Genomic DNA, 16,514 nt, shown 5'->3' with positions numbered 1-16,514 from the left:
ATGTCTCGAAATGACGGGTGGACCATCGGAAACACTCCGAAGCTGGCTCGATCCTACAGCTCTGGCACTGCCCTAGCCTGGAAGGACCAAAACTCGAGCGCTAGCATTCTCAAGTATATGAATTTATACGTCTTTTTCAAATACCTAGAGTTTCAATTAAAAAACCTTTGCAGGTTTGCTGGAAAACCGTTATACTTCGGTGGTATTTTCCATTCATCTATTTGCATTGGATGGATTGGAGCATTAGACTGAGTCGATTTGTGGTCATTTTGGAATTTCTCAAACCCTGGGGTCTAAAAAGCTTTGTCTTGGTCTAAAACTCATCCATGATTTTTTGCAAAATTTTTAAGTAACGTTTTTATGAGTAAATTAGAACTTTTATGTTTGTATGGGAAAAATGAATATTTTGTACTGAAAAATCAACATCATTTTTGTTTCGTCTGTGAAACCCAGCCAGCTGATGGTTTTTGTGCCAATTTATAAATTTCCTAAAGGAAATTTTCCGCTAAACAACTTTGTCGAAGACCGTAACATGGTATCTAATTAGACAAAACAGTTATTAGCTGTTTAACAGGGGTATGTCTTTTCGCATTGATTAACAATAAATTCGATGGACATCACTGCTTGAGCCTCGCGAAGTGTTGCTTGGAAAGTAGTCACGCAATACCTCGCTAGGCACTCTGCAAAATTTTTCCCATACAAACCTAAAAGTTCAAATTTACTTATGTAAACGTTACTTAAAAATTTTGCAAAAAATCATGGATGAGTTTTAGACCAAGACGAAACTTTTTAGACCCCAGGGTTTGAGAAATTCCAAAATGACCCCAAATCGACTCAGTCTAGGAGCCGTTCAGATACCACGTGGACAGAAAAATGAGATTTTTGACCCCCTCCTCCCCCTCCATGGACAAGCGTGGACAATTGGCTAACCCCTACCCCCCTCCCCGGATGTCCACGTGGACGAATTTGAAAAAGTTTTTATTTTAAATACTTATAATTTGACAGTTAGAAAACACCACTTTTTGCCTTTTTGTTATAGAAATGGCTGATTTTGAAAAACCGTATAAGAATATCATGATATAACAAAAATTTAAACTTTTTAAATTTCTTATATATCATGTTTATCATTTGACTACTTGAAAGAGCTACTTAATATTGTTTAAACTTAAAATGGAAAGGTATGCCATTTTAAGAATTTGATTTAAACATCTTAATATTTATTCACCTTTAGAAAACATTATGAAAGTAAGTATGTCCACGTGGACATGACCAAAACCCCTACCCCCCTCTCCGTGGACAAGCGTGGACATTTCCATACCCCCCTCCCCCCCCTAAGATGGTATGTGAACGGCCCCCTATTGGAGCATTCCCGATTAATAACGTCTTCTGATGGAGAAAAAAAAACCTGATCGACAAGTTCCGTGACATGATTGTCTGGGTATAAGACATGAAAGCGGAACATTCGATTCAGTTTGTACCCGATCGAATTTTATCTGCATCTAAATCCACAAAAATGATAATAAAATAATGTTTAAAACATTTTGACACCAATTAATTTCCCCCAGAATTCTATCTGTTAAAAATATAAACCCCGTGATTCTCAAAAATCATGATTTTAAAATCTCAGGCGCAACTGCTACGAAAAATAACCATTTTCGTAGCTTGTTCTTCAAAATTCAAATTTCGTTTAAATAATAACCATTTTTCAACTTCTCTGCCTTCGTTTGCTAAGTTTGAAAAATAACCATATTCCAATTTCTCTTGGAGCAGTCATTTTATGGGTTCTCTCTCACTGAGTAACATTGCTTATTTCTCCCACCACTGAAATATTTAAGGATTTATTTAGTATGGGATTCATTGAAAAAAAACATTCTTTTTTTTATTTTTACATACTGATATTGGCGTGAAGACCCTTAAGTTTTGTTGACATGAAATTCCAAATAAAAATAATTCCTTCATTCTGAGTAGAAAAATTGATATTTGACAAAAAAAATCTATAACAATGGTAGGATGTGAATCAATTCACTATCTTCGACTCAGATCTGGTTATTGTACTTGAATAGAAGTTTTAGCTTCAGAAATGTAAAATCTAACAGTAGGTTATACAATTGACCACAATTTGGAAAATCAATAGATAAACTTATATTTACGGCATCATTAGAGTACGATTAGTAGTTTGATTTTAAAATTTTGAAATGAAAAAAACCTTTTGATCTAAAACAAAAAATAGATCTGTCATAGTAAAACAAATGGAATTTTGGAATCCTGTATTCTACTCTTCATTCGTTTCGAAATCTTTGGCATTAGAAAAAAGTAAATTTTGTTGACCTTTTTCTAGCATTTTTCAAAACGACTTTCAAAAGTCCTCAAAGAAAAAAAAGTTCGAGAAAAAAAATTAAAAATTCCTAATTGAAATAAATGAAGACGATTCAATTTAACGCCTTGTTGAAAAACATGCTTGCTCATATGATGTCCACCAATTCGGGTTAATCCGTTTACGGATGGCAAAACTTGTTGTCGAAAAAAAAAATAACCAAATGAGTCTGGCGACCGAAAGAGGCGAAAGGATGCGTGGGAGAATGTACATCCTTTGGATTTGCTACAAAGAGCAATTACCTACAGTCTTAGAAGAGCAACTGCATGTCCGATTTGCAACGAGACTTGACACTGCACCGAAATCACCTCTCTTTCGCCACATTTGTTCTGGGGCCCATATTTCTTCGGATTAATGACATGCTCGGCCATCGGGGGATAATCTTCCCCGAGCAAATGAAGAAGAAACAACAGATGCCGCCATTCCGAATGCCATACATCACTTGTTTTGGTTCGTACTAAATAGGAGTGAAAGGTTATTGGAAGGGTGCATTTTGGTTCTAAAATTTTCAAGAAATAGATGCATTTGAAAATTTTGATTGAAAAAATAAACGGTTTAACAAAATAATGAAAAAAAAAGAAATATCGAATCCTAAGTTGGAACCATCAATGCCAGCGACGAAAATAAACAACGATATATATTTACATTTTGAGCTGCTGCTTACATGGATTTTACATTTGAGATCGTTCTCCAACATTTACCTTTCTCAAACATCTAACCGATGACAAAAAAACAGGAATGATTAATGGGCAGACCTTCCTGGTTCATGTTTTTGTTTATTTTCTAGATGTCGCCAGCGATAGCTCAAGGTCCGTACCATTTGAGGAAGAATGTACAGTGATTTGAACATAACATCTCTAATGTCCCATAACTAACCTGCGACAATGACGCCATTGGTTTATTTAAAAAAATAATATGGAAAACAACAACACAATACAACAGATGATGATAGTGTAGCATGAGATGAGTCTTTCTAGACAGTTGGTCGATTTTCTATTTCCGACGATGACATAAGGTAGATACCGACGCTTATCAGCTGTTTGTTTATGACTGTTTGTTTCAATTTTTCGGTAGATATCGATCGTGGGAGGTTCATAAACTGTTGATTGTAGAAAGCTTATTTTGAGAATTTTTTTTCGTCATTGTTTTGCTCAACAGTAGTTAGATACAATACAATTTTAATTGTATAACAAGAACAAAAATTAAAAAAAAAACAATTCTATGTCATTGAAGATACCCAACTTAAGGTATAACCTTTCTTTTGGCTTGTTTGTTTTGTTTTCGTGAGGCAAGCTGATAATTATAAATCAGATTGAAATTTCGAACCGTAAACACGTTCAACGCGTCTATGGGTCGGGTTAAAAATAACCATGACAGGTGTGGCTCTCTCATTCAGCTGAAGTCAGACGAACCCTAGTTTGAAACATGAATAACATCAGCGAAAGGGCTCGAATATTTTTTTAAATTTCTTTCTCTAAAGAAAATTATTGTATGTTCATAGTGTTTAAAAAACTTTTGGAAAAATTTAAATTCCATAGTTAGACATGGAACGAAAACCAATTTTTTTTAAATTTTATAGCTCGATCCAATCTTCACTAGAATCGAAAGCTGGCGGCAATCTGACTGCCATTGGGGAGGTATCAATTTTACCATTTCAACCAACAAAACCAAATCAGAAATGTTAAAGGATACAAATTTGGACCGATGCCACCGTTCCGTGGTGGGAATGTTCCTACCATTTGGCCCTAATCGATGTTTGGTGAATTGTTAGTATTTACCTATAGCTAGTGAAAGAAACATTTTCTGGCGCCAGCCGGATAGATTTGCGTGATTGAGGCTCATTGAAAGGAAACATGCATCCCATCCTTTTAATGTTGTGTGGTGCGCGAAGGTGTTGCAATTTTGCGAGTTGTATCCACGCTTTTGGCACTAAAAAGTCTTGACTTTGACGATTGCGATAGAAATTTACCGATGAGAACATTTAGAACCTTCAGCATTCACTATGAAGGTCATCTTGATTCGAATTTAGCAATTCAGTTAAGGTTGTTATAAGTTTAAGTTCAATGTCATTGGAATGTTTGTACTTCACTTACGAAAATAAGCACTAGGTAAGTTTTTAAATTCTATTGGGTCCGAAAATATCTGCTTTATTTTGAGGCTCAATGCATTTCAACGTATTTGGGTCTTTTCAAACGAACCAAATTGATATAAGTACATTATCACCAACCGAAATACGGTAGCTGTTCATTATTTTGAACCTAAATTTTAAAACCATTCTGCAAAAATGAGTTCGACTTCATTTTAAAATTTAAATTTTTTTAGGGATTTTTCAGAGCCCAATAATAATTAAACGTCATATGGGAACCCTTTTGAATGCTACATCAGTTTAAGATAAAACCGGGCTGATTCGGGCTTTTTTTCTATTTAAAAAAGTGACAAAATTCAGGTATATGATATCAGCCTTCAACCCAAAATGAGCCAAAATAAGATGTGTCCGAGAATACGAGCTATTTTTTATCTTAAAATCTGGCGAAATCCAGCATTTGATTAAAACAAAAAACAATCAAAAAATCCGAGCAAATTCGGAAAAAACCCAGAACATCAACACTGTCATTTTTTTCATTTTTCCTGTTTTTGTAGTTTTTGCAATTTTGGTAATTTTTCCATTTTTGTGAATTTTGTAACTTTTATCATTTTATAGATTTTTGCCATTCTTGCTATTTTTGGCATTTTTATCATTTTTGTCATTTCTGTCACTTCTGTCATTTTTGTCATTTTAGCATTAATGTTATTTTAGTCAATTTCATCATTTTTGTCATTTTCAGTTTTTTGTCATTTAGTCATTTTTATCATTTTTATCTTTTTGTCATTTTAGTGATTTTTGTCATTTTTGTCACTTTTGTCATTTTTGTAATTTCTGTAATTTTTATAAATTTTGTCATTTTTGTCATTTTTGTAATTTTTTTCAATTTTGCCATTTTTGTGATTTTTGTCACTTTTGTCATTTTTGTCATTATTGTAAATTTTGTCATTTTTGTCATTTTTGTCATTTTTGTCATTTTTTTCATTTTCGCCATTTTTGTGATTTTTGTCACTTTTGTCATTTTTGTCATTTTTGTCATTTTTGTAATTTTTGTCATTATTGTCATTTTTGTCAGTTTTGTCATTTTTGTTATTGATGTCATTGATGTTATTTATGTAATTTTTATAATTTTGATTAGGTTTTTGTTATTTTGATCATTTTTTACAACACTGTCATTTTTGTCATATTTTTTATTTCTGTCGGTTCTGTCATTTTTCTGTTTTTGTTAATCTGGTAATTTTTATAGTTTTAACCCATTCGAGACGGCGCCAGTGGTCCAAAACCCAGAAAAGCTGGCAGAAAGTCGATTTTTGATGCGCTCATAATTTTCTATCCAAATATTTCATCGTGTTCCGGCATTTTCAAGTTAACTGAAACCATGAAAATGATAGTCTCAAGTTTACCCGTTTCGGAGTTCTCAAAGAAATGCTAAGAAAAGATTGAATATTTTTTGAAAAATTCGCAAAGATTTGCTTACATTGAAAAACGAATAGATATTCAAATTGCGAATTTATATTGCTTTGCAACTATTTTTATATTTTTGTTATGCATATTTTACACTTTATCTAATAAAAATTTGTGATTTGGAATAAAGTTGAAATTTTTTATGTAGAATTAAGTTGCAAAAAACGATAAATATTTTTAATTTCATAACTTCAACTAGAGATTTAAAAAAAACTCCACATAACTCCACTCTAATTTTATGGATAGATTCCCACATTTCTGTGCTACAAAATATGGCAAATTGGGCTGCCTTTTTTTGCCATTTTTGGAGAACGACGACGAAGAGTTGAACCATTTTTTTCATCAAATTTGACTTCCAAGCCAATAACTTCCCGGATCACGAACTACATTGATATTAAATTGGATCTCTAGGTTGATTTTTCTCAAAAATCCATTCATAAAACATCATTTTCATATTTTGAAGCACTATCAGTATGAATTTCTGTGTTATTCTTACTTTTAGGCAAACTCCCAAAACATAATTAAATTACGGTTTCTCAAATATTCCTCTGAGTATTGTTGAAATCATAGAACCTTTTTTGCTATTCAATATTCATGAGAACCGATTGAAATTTAAAAAATTGTTAGAAACTTTTATGATATTATTTTAAAAATATTAAATATGAAATAAATTTAAAAATAAATACTAAAGGTTAAATTAAAAAAATAAGAAAATATGAAGCAAAAAGTTTGTATTTCTCGTTTAAAATGTAAACTAAGTTTTTTGTGTTAAAACAACAATTGATATAATAAATGATCATTTAAGAAAAAAAAAGCCTACAAACGTTAATTTCAAAATTTTGATCAGTAGTGGCGAAATTGTTGAACAATTCTCTTCTATCATAAAATCTCTATTGTGACTCGTTAATTAATGAAAAATTAAAAAAAATGATCGGTACTAGAGCGTTGTCAGGTCAATATGTATTTATTTAATTTCATATGTATTGTAATTTTGAGATAATTTTAGATTCAATTAACCTTTCTAGGATGTGATAGATTTTGCAGCAATCTGTTGGAAAATTTTAATACAAGAATTTACTTACTAAGATATAAAAATAAATTAATTTTTGTCGAATTCTTACAGTAAAAAAAGAAAATTAAAAGAAAATATGAAAATAATATGTTATTATTGTGAAATTATGATAATTGAACAATTTTGAAAGGTTCCAGAGTAAAAATTGTTGAAAACAGACTTTTTGCCAGCTTTTTTGAGAATTGGACCACTGTGCGGCGACTTTTTTCGAACGCGTCTCCCAGGAGCCAAAAATTTTTATTCTTTGATTCGATCAATTTTTATCTCAAAAACTTGAATACAATGAAGTTTTCAAAAATTAATCGTAAATTTACGAACAACGTTCATTGCACACCGTGTGTGCAGTCCGCTCCTCGAAATAAAATTATTTCGAGGAGCCGCATTGCACACACGGTGTGCAATGGGCAGAAAAATGAAAATACACCATTCAAAACATGATCAACCTTCGTTTCAATTGTTGTTTGGTTATAAAAGAAAAAATATAATGCAAAGAATATTATGTAATGTTGTTTGAACCAACAATCAGTGTTTTTAAAAATTTTTCCAATAAAAATGTGTTTACTCTTGTGATTTATGACGATGGTTTCTACTTTGTCGGTTTCTACCCAATTTTTTCTCCTGTGGATTTTTTTTTATACGAGAACTATTTAAGTAGTCTAACTATTAAACTCCGGTTAACTTAGTCTTGTATTAATTTATAACTATATTTCATAAAAAAATATGCAATGAAAAATTTAGTGTTTATCACATAATCTTCCGTACTTTTTTCTGAATAGCACCTTGGAATAAGGTGATTTGTCCAACATTTCATGAAGGCGCATAGAACGGAGCGTTCAAATTTTTAAAAATTTAATACAACATAAAACTAAAATTTCCAACATAAACTAGATTTCATGAAAAAAATAATGAAATTCAATGATGATGATATTATAAAGCGGGCCACAGACTACACAACATTTGTACAAATGCGATGAAATTCGATGAAATTTTGTCGCTGTGAGCACGATTTGCATAATGTATGGCACTGCTTGAATGAGCGCCCAAACGGTTGGAGTAAAATCGGTCGGGATCGAAATATTTTGTACAAAACATTCTCCCAGCCGGGGTGGAGATGGTTTTTTTTGTTGCTGTTTTCGCCAGCAATCATTTGTATTCGCGTGAAATATGTTTGTATAGTGTGTGGGCGAGCATAGATCAAACAATCGACGCGGAATCATCGAATTTCTACAGGCCAATTTGTGTAGTCTATGGCCCGCTTAAGCAAACACTTACAGAGATAAAGTTAATTCCATTTGGTTTTTTTTAAATAAATTGTAAAAAGTAACCAATAATTTAAATTTTATTTGATCATTCGATAGCTATCGTAAATAATATTTTCAACTATAAGATAGAGATTCCAAGAACACCTTTGTGAAAGTAGAATCTACTAAAACTCCCCGCCAAGGGCTAAAGAACCCAATAGCACACTCTAAATCTTGAGAATTTAAAAATAAGACTTTACAATACAGAATTCACACAAACGCTATACACCAGGTCCAAGATGCATATCAATTTCAGTTATTCTCTGCACACCATAACCTAAACAATCAACAACGCAAACTTCCACAACAACAGCACAAATAGCCTATAAATGCCCTATTGTCTGTATCGACAATAGTCTGTACGAAACGAAAATCTGTCTGCGCTGCCTAATTTTATGTCATTTTCATCCCCAGATATTTTGAAAACATTTTCATTCACAGTGAAACCATTGTCAAATTATGTTTACCTATGCTTTACAGATTCTATTGGTTCAAGAACCAATAAAATTGGTCCACTAGTTTCATCAAAATCATGAAATAGTTAAAACAACTTCCATTGCACACACGGTGTGCAATCGGTCTTATAGCCTCGGAAAGTCATTGCACACACGGTGTGCAATCCGTCTCGGGTGGGTTAAGTTTTTTTTTTGTCATTTCTATATTTTTTGGACAACACTGTTAGATTTATCAATTTAGTTATTCGCGTCATTTTAATTATTTTTTCATTTTTGTCATCTTGACATTTTTAATAATTTTGTTTTTTTTTTTGTCATTATAATAATTGTTAAGATTAGTAATTTTTTATAATTTTTGTAATATTTGAAAACATTGTCATTCTGTCATTTTCTTTATTTTATCATTTTTGTCAATTGTCATTTATACCACTTTTGTCATATTTGCCATTTTAGTTATTTTTGCCATTTTTATTTTGTCGTTTTCGTCATTTGTGAAATTCTAGTAATTTTTCAAGATGTTTTATTTTTTTAAAATTTTCTCATAAACTTATTTTTGCCATTTTCGTATGTATTGTTAAATTTGTCATTTTTTTCCAGTTTTCGTCATTTTTGTCATTTTGTTATTTTTTTTTCATATTTCTCATTTTTGTGATTTTTGTCATTTTTGTCATTTTTTTTGTTTTTGTTTTTGTAATTTTTGTAATTTTTGTAATTTTTGTAATTTTTGTAATTTTTGTCATTTTTTGTCATTTTTGTCATTTCTGTCATTTTTGTCATTTTTGTCATTTTTGTCATTTTTGTCATTTTTGTCATTTTTGTCATTTTTGTCATTTTTGTCATTTTTGTCATTTTTGTCATTTTTGTCATTTGTGTCATTTGTGTCATTTATGTAATTTTGATAATTTTGATTAGGTTTTTGTTATTTTGATCATTTTTTACAACACTGTCATTTTTGTCATATTTTTTATTTCCGTCGGTTCTGTCATTTTGCTGTTTTTGTCAATCTGGTAATTTTAATAGTTTTAAGTTTTTTTTGTTATTTCTATATTTTTGGACAACACTGTTAGATTTATCAATTTAGTTATTCGCGTCATTTTAATTATTTTTTTCATTTTTGTCATCTTGACATTTTTAATAATTTTGTTTTTTTTTTGTCATTATAATAACTGTTAAGATTAGTAATTTTTTATAATTTTTGTCATATTTGAAAACATTGTCATTTCAGTGATTTTCTTTATTTTATCATTTTTGTCAATTGTCATTTATGCCACTTTTGTCATATTTGCCATTTTCGTCATTTTTGCCATTTTTATTTTGTCGTTTTCATCATTTGTGACATTCTTGTAATCTTTCATGATGTTTTATTTTTTTAAATTTTTCTCATAAACTTATTTTTGCCATTTTATGTATTGTTAAATTTGTCATTTTTTTCCAATTTTCGTCATTTTTGTCATTTTGTTATTTCTTTCATATTGGTAAAGTCAATTTTGTCTTTTTTTGTTATATTTGTCATTTTGCCATTTTTATCATTTTTGTCATTGTAATTTTTTTGTCATTTTTGACAACATTATCATTTTGTCATTTTTCCAGATTTTGCAATTTGGTCATATTTGCGTTTTCTCTCATTTCTGGCTTTTTATAATTTTAAGTTATTTTTTGTTTTTTAATAATTTTGACAACACTGTCATTTTTGTCATTTTTAATTTTTGTATTTTTTTTCATTTCTATATTTTTAGATTTCTTTAAAATAATTTTTGACAACACAATAATTTTTGTTCAGTTTTGAAATTTATGTCTTTTATTTAATTTTTTGTATTTTTTGTTATTTATGTCATTTCTGAAAACAATGTCATTTTCGTCAAATTTCATATTTTTGTTTTGTATGTCATTTCTGTTAATTTAATTTAATTTTTGTGTCATTGTTGTTATTCAGTTTCTCAAATTTAGTTATTTTTATCATTTTTGTCAATTTTCCAATTTCGAAAATGTTTTCCTCATTTATGTCAATATTCTTTTTATTTCCATTTTTGGTCTTTTTTAAATTTTGTCATTTTTCAAGGTTTTGTGTTATGTTGGTATTTTTGTTATTTCTGTAATTTTACCGTATTGGTCATATTTGATTTTATTGTAATTTTTGTATTTTTTAATTTATGTTATTTTTGTCATTTTGGTAATTTTCGTCATTTTTGTCTTTTTGGACAACACTGTCATTTTTTTTTCATTTTTAGTCATTTTTTGTCATTTTTGTCATTTCTATAATTTTTGTCATTTTTGTTTTATTTGTTATTTTATTATTTTTGACATTTTTGTTAGTTTTCAGTTTTATAACATTGTTCTTATTTTTGTCAGTTTTGTCATTGGTGTAATTTTGGTAATTTTTTTATATCTTGTCATTTTCGACAATTTTTTTCATTTTGTATATTTTTTTCCTTTTTTGGCGGTTTTATAATTTTTAGTATTTTTTTTGTTATATTTGTATTTTTCGACAACTTTATCATTTTTGTAATTGCTGTCGTTTTTCTGATTTTCATCATTTTTGGCATTTCTGTAATTTTTGCCATTTTTCTTATTTTTATAATTGTTATATTTTTTGTCATTTTGGACAACACTGTAATTTTTTTATGTGTTTGTCATTTTTTGCTATTTTCATTTTCGACAACACAGTCATTTCTGATGTTTTTGTCATTTTGTTAATTTTGTCGTTATTGTCATTTAAAAAATATTGCCATTCTTTTCATTTTTTTTATATTTTTTTTGATTTAATCATTTTCGACAACACTGTCAATTTTGAAATCTTCTTCATTTGTGTCAACATTGTCTATACGCCAACACTGTCATTTTCGTCTACATTGTCACTTTTGTCAACGTTGTCATATTGCAATGATTTTCGTTTATGTCATTTATTTTTTTTTATTCAACCAAGATCTAAAAAAAAAAACCGAGATTTTTAAGAAGCACTTTCTATTTGAAACAATTGGATAAGACAACTGTTTTCTGCCGTCAGTTACTGTCAGTTGGTATCATTCACTTTTATTTAAAAAATGACGTCACTTAAAGATGCAACTTGAGAGTGCATTTTTCTAGTTAGGTCAATAAAAAATGAACAAAAATCTAGACCCTATTCGCGTAAATCGCATAGGTAGCGTAAATTTGAAAGTAAACTAGCGCTCAAATGACACTCAACGTGCGCGTCTTTAAACATTCTATAAGAATACGATGATGATGATCTCATTTTGTAACGTGATGAGACTTCCTCACCGTCTAGAAGTAAGAAAGCGGTTCGGTAACGAAAATAACGTAACCGCGAATGAGACTAGGTCTACAGGTTTGTGGTTCGTTCTGATCGCGGGCGTAAATCCTGACGCGCAGTTGGGAGCTCGTGAATGAAAAAAAGCGGAATGGAACGGAACTAAGCTAGGGGGTGGGGTACGTGCCAAGTGACTCGACGTTAAGGGGCGTCACCTCTCAAGCGTGACACTTTACACGCCCTCCCCCCTCTTCTTACTGCTCCCGGTTCCGCGTTTCACTCACGAGACGAAACCGCGCTCAATTGTGTCTTTTATTTGTTTTTGTTTTGTTTTTTTTGTTTTGTTTTTTTTTGTTTTTTTTTGTCCTTTATTTATTTTTTAGTCTTCTTCAATTACAATACTAGTTTTTTGTGTGAATTCTTAAAAAATTTTAGTTTTTGTGTGTTTTCAGTTGATGTAAGGTAAATAAATCTCTTTCCTTTAAGTAATTAAACAATCTTAAACCTAGCTTTTTGTAAATTTATATGTGAATAGCGCGGTGTCGGCTTCGGGCCGAAACTTAACTCCCGTCACTTATCGCTCCGGGTTGAAATTTATGGGGTAGCCATTTGAAAGATAGAAGCGAACAGCAGCAGCAAGTGAGTAGGTGAATGGTTTTCATTTTTCGCAACTGTATCTTTTTTTGAGTCGGTTCAGTGGAAAATCCTCTTTCAAGAAAATTGGTTAAAATATTTCGAAAGTCCACGATTCAGGTTTCAACAGTCCAAGGGATTAATCTTGTCAGTCGGGCGAGTCTCAAGACCAATTAATTAAGGGAGTTCTGTTTAAATTAATCAGGATTGTATCGGGTTAGTCCAAGACACCTGAAAGAGAAAAGACAGAAGACAGCGAGTGTGGCATACATGTTTTTTTGGGGAGACGCCAGCCGTCATTCACAGTTTTCCACGCGTGAGGCGGAAAAAAGGGACAGGGGTCTCGCACGCGATTTTGTCCACTTTCCCAATCCCACCGGCAGTTGGATCAGTTTTTCTTTCGTGGGAGCGTTTTATGCAGTAATTTAGTAAGTAGGTCGTTGAGTCGGTAATTTGTGACGACTAATTTGAGCTAAGTGTGTATTCGAGAAGGGCGTGTCGATTGGCGTTGAGGATTGAAGATCTATTGACATCTTCCTGTCAAAAATTTTAAAAAGATCTAACGTATTCGAATTTTTCAATCGCAATTTTGAAAATCAATTTTAGTCTGAGTTTTGGATCTGAACTGCAAATCTAAATCATTCGAACAAGGCCTTGGTCAGCAAAGAAAATATCCAAAACCTTTTGAGAACAAGTTTGAAACATTTTATTTTCCTGTTTCAATTCTTTAAGATTTATAATAATTTATGAATAATTTTAACGTTTTTGTCCTACAATCCTAAACAGCGACACGCCCTTCGCTCAAAGTGTTCTAAATGTGACGCTGTTGCCGTCCTCACGGATTTTCCACTTAATTTACGTAGACGTGACGATAGGTTAAAATTACGGTAACATGTGATGTAACAAGTAAGTGATAAGTTCCGCTACACAGGTATTACGTTTAGCTTTTCTTCAACATTCAACAAGAAACTGGGTTAAGGATTTTCGCTTTCCCGCAGCGCAGCGTGACTCTTTCAATTTAATGTAGCTGTTTTTAGGTTATGTTTAAGGTGCGTTTCAGATAGAGTGCGCCGTCTGGTGGCGAAAACGATTCTTTCATCTTTGAATGTGTTCGATAACTTCCCCGGGGAACTTCCGAAACATCTGCAGATCGATATAACATACATTTGTATAAATAAGATCGGAGAAAACAGTTTAGGTCAGTTTGGGGACAAAATTTCCAGCATCAGCTGCCAGCTCCGGCTCGCTTATTCGTCATCATCGGCTCCGGCACAGTTCGGACAGACAGGTTTGCCCTCCATCGAGTAGAACGACTTGCCAGTGACCGGCTTTTTGCAGTCCTATAAATAGGCAGGAAGATTATACGCGACCAAGACACACAGATAGATAGACTTAAGTTAACGCTTAAAAACCAGAAAATTTTCCATTGAACCCTACCCGATTTTCACACATGTTCTTCGGTCATCAAAATCTATACATCATCCTTCATCGGTCAAGGTTCCACCCCCTCAGTAACCTTGGACCTACCCTCGGATTCAAACTTCACAAAGTATAAATATTTACTTCAACAACCAAAAAAAAGTACACAAGTTCAACGCCTGTTCAAAAAGATGAAAGATTTGACGGCACAAAAACGCAAACCAGAAAACCCTAAAATCCAGGCGTCGGCGTTACTGCAAAATATACCAATACGCATATTGGAGTGCAAAAATCTAATTACCAAAGTACATATACGAAACAAAATAAATCATCCTTAACCAATTGCGGGCAAAATCGGTGAAGTTGAACCGGCAATTGGGATTTTTAGGCGGCGGCCAAGCGCTAACGAGAAATTTGCTGCTGCTGATCGATCGATTAGCTGCAGATCGTTTGCAACTTCGATTTGCTTGCCTTGCCCTGTTGGGAATTTATTTCGTTTTGAAGGGGCATATATGACGTAATTTTATAAATTTGGTTGATCATAAATGAAAAAAGAATTAAGCAAAAATATTTGTTGGAAATAAGATTTCAAAACCTAAGACTTGAAGAATAAAAAATGTAATGACCATCAGATTATCCGACTATTTTACTATAACTTTTTTTGCTGTTAAATTGAAACTTAAATTGTTATGCTTTCTAAATTCTTCTAATATAGTTTTTTTTTTTTCAATCAAATTCACATTTGTGCACATATTTTTATTCTAATGTTTCTAATGTTTCAATTCATTATTCTGTATTGTTTCGATTGCATTCGATTTTTAAAACTTTTTTGTATATCTCCAATTTTAATTTCTCTTTTTTCGAATTTTCGAGTTTTCGTATTTTTTTTTTATTCTGATGGTGATGTTTTCCATTATTTTTTGTTGTTTTTAATTTTGTTCAGTTTTTAACCTTTTTCTTAATTTTTTTTTGTTTTACTTCCCTTTTTATTTTTTTATTTTTGATTTTTCTTCATTTATTTATTTTGGGCCTTTTTATTGATTTATTTTCAAATTAATTTTATCTGTTTTTCTTGTACTTCCCTTTTTTACATTCATTCTTGTTTCTTAATTATCTTTCTTCGTGTCATTTTTTAATTACTTTTCATTCATATGAATTGTTTCATTTTTCCATACTTTGTGTCTTTTCTATTTTTTATTCCATTTTCCCTTTTTTTTCAAATTCTACACATGTTATTTCCATATTTTTCGTTCTTCCATATTTTTCTCCGTTTTCCCATGTTTTTCCTTCTTTTTACGAAATTTTCTTTTTTTCTAATTTTGTTTTTGATTTTTTCATTTTTTCCACAAATTTTTTTGTTCTTTCAATTTTATTTTATTTTTTCATTCTTTTTATTTATTTTTTATTTTTTTTTTACAAACTCATTTTTTCCTTTTCTTTTTTTTTTATTTTTTAATTTTCGATTTTTTACCATGTTTAACACATTCGTCGCCACGGCAGCCTTATTTGGGTGACGGGTGTATTTCCTGGGGGGGCCCGTCACATCAAAAAGCGGGTGACGCTCTCTTTCTCTAGTTAGCCGCTCAGTTTAGCCACATGTTGCACATCTGGGAATTCTCTTTTTTTTCTCGCTCCCGGAATTTCTTAAAGCCCGGCTAGTAAAACTCCCGAAATGAGCGTGGCGACGAACGTGTTAATTTTTATTCAATTTTTTTTTAATTTTTTCAGTTTTTTTGTTTTCCATTTTTTCCATTTTTTAATTTTTTCAATTCTTTTGAATATTTTCTTTTTTTTTAATTTTTTTTTATTTTCAAAATTCTTTTTCATTTTTGCAATATTTTTCCATTTTTTCAATCTTAATTTTTTCATATTTTTTTTAATTTTTCCATTTTTATTATAATTGTTTTTTTATTTTTTAAATTTTTTAATTTTCAATTTCAATTGATTTTTTAATTTTTTTCCATTTTTTCCTTTTTTCCATTATTCTTTTTTTATTTTTTCCATTTTGTTTATTTTTTCTTTTTCTTCCATTTTTTTGATTTTTTTTTTCCATTATTTTCAATTTTTTCCTTTTTCTTCTTTTTTATTTTTTTCCATTTTTTCCACTTTTTTATTTTTTTTCCATTTTTTTGAATATCTTCCAATTTTTTAATTTTTTTATTTTTTCCTTTTTTTTATTTTTCAATTATTTTTATAATTTTTTTTATTTTATTTTTTCCATTTTTTTTTATTTTTTTCATCTTTTTTTTTTCATCTTTTTTTCATCTTTTTTTTCATCTTTTTTTTCATCTTTTTTATTTTTTTCATCTTTTTTTAATTTTTTCCATCTTTTGTAATTTTTCCATTTTTTTAATTTTTTCCATTTTTATTTATTTTTTCCGTTTTTTTGTTTTTTGCATGTTTTTTTCCACTATTTTTTAATTGTTTCATTTTTTTTACATTTTTTTTATATATTTTCCGTTTTTT

General features: G+C 30.5%; 2 protein-coding genes across 2 annotated transcripts in view; both read right to left on the bottom strand.

Moving 5' to 3' along the window:
* Positions 1–2,745, bottom strand: part of LOC129741457 (transforming growth factor beta-1-induced transcript 1 protein-like) — a 53,112-nt gene extending 50,367 nt beyond the window's left edge. Inside the window, exon 1 of the mRNA XM_055733193.1 lies at positions 2,683–2,745. Coding sequence (XP_055589168.1) covers positions 2,683–2,745 — 63 coding nt within the window. The remainder of the gene's footprint in view (positions 1–2,682) is intronic.
* A 10,566-nt stretch (positions 2,746–13,311) lies between these two features.
* Positions 13,312–16,514, bottom strand: part of LOC129747563 (paxillin-like) — a 76,394-nt gene continuing 73,191 nt past the window's right edge. Inside the window, exon 9 of the mRNA XM_055741844.1 lies at positions 13,312–13,969. Coding sequence (XP_055597819.1) covers positions 13,877–13,969 — 93 coding nt within the window. The 3' untranslated portion in view covers positions 13,312–13,876. The remainder of the gene's footprint in view (positions 13,970–16,514) is intronic.

The sequence above is a fragment of the Uranotaenia lowii genome, chromosome 2, assembly GCF_029784155.1.
Source record: "Uranotaenia lowii strain MFRU-FL chromosome 2, ASM2978415v1, whole genome shotgun sequence".
Taxonomy (NCBI): Eukaryota; Metazoa; Arthropoda; class Insecta; order Diptera; family Culicidae; genus Uranotaenia; species Uranotaenia lowii.
This window is presented reverse-complemented; position numbering and strand designations above follow the sequence as displayed.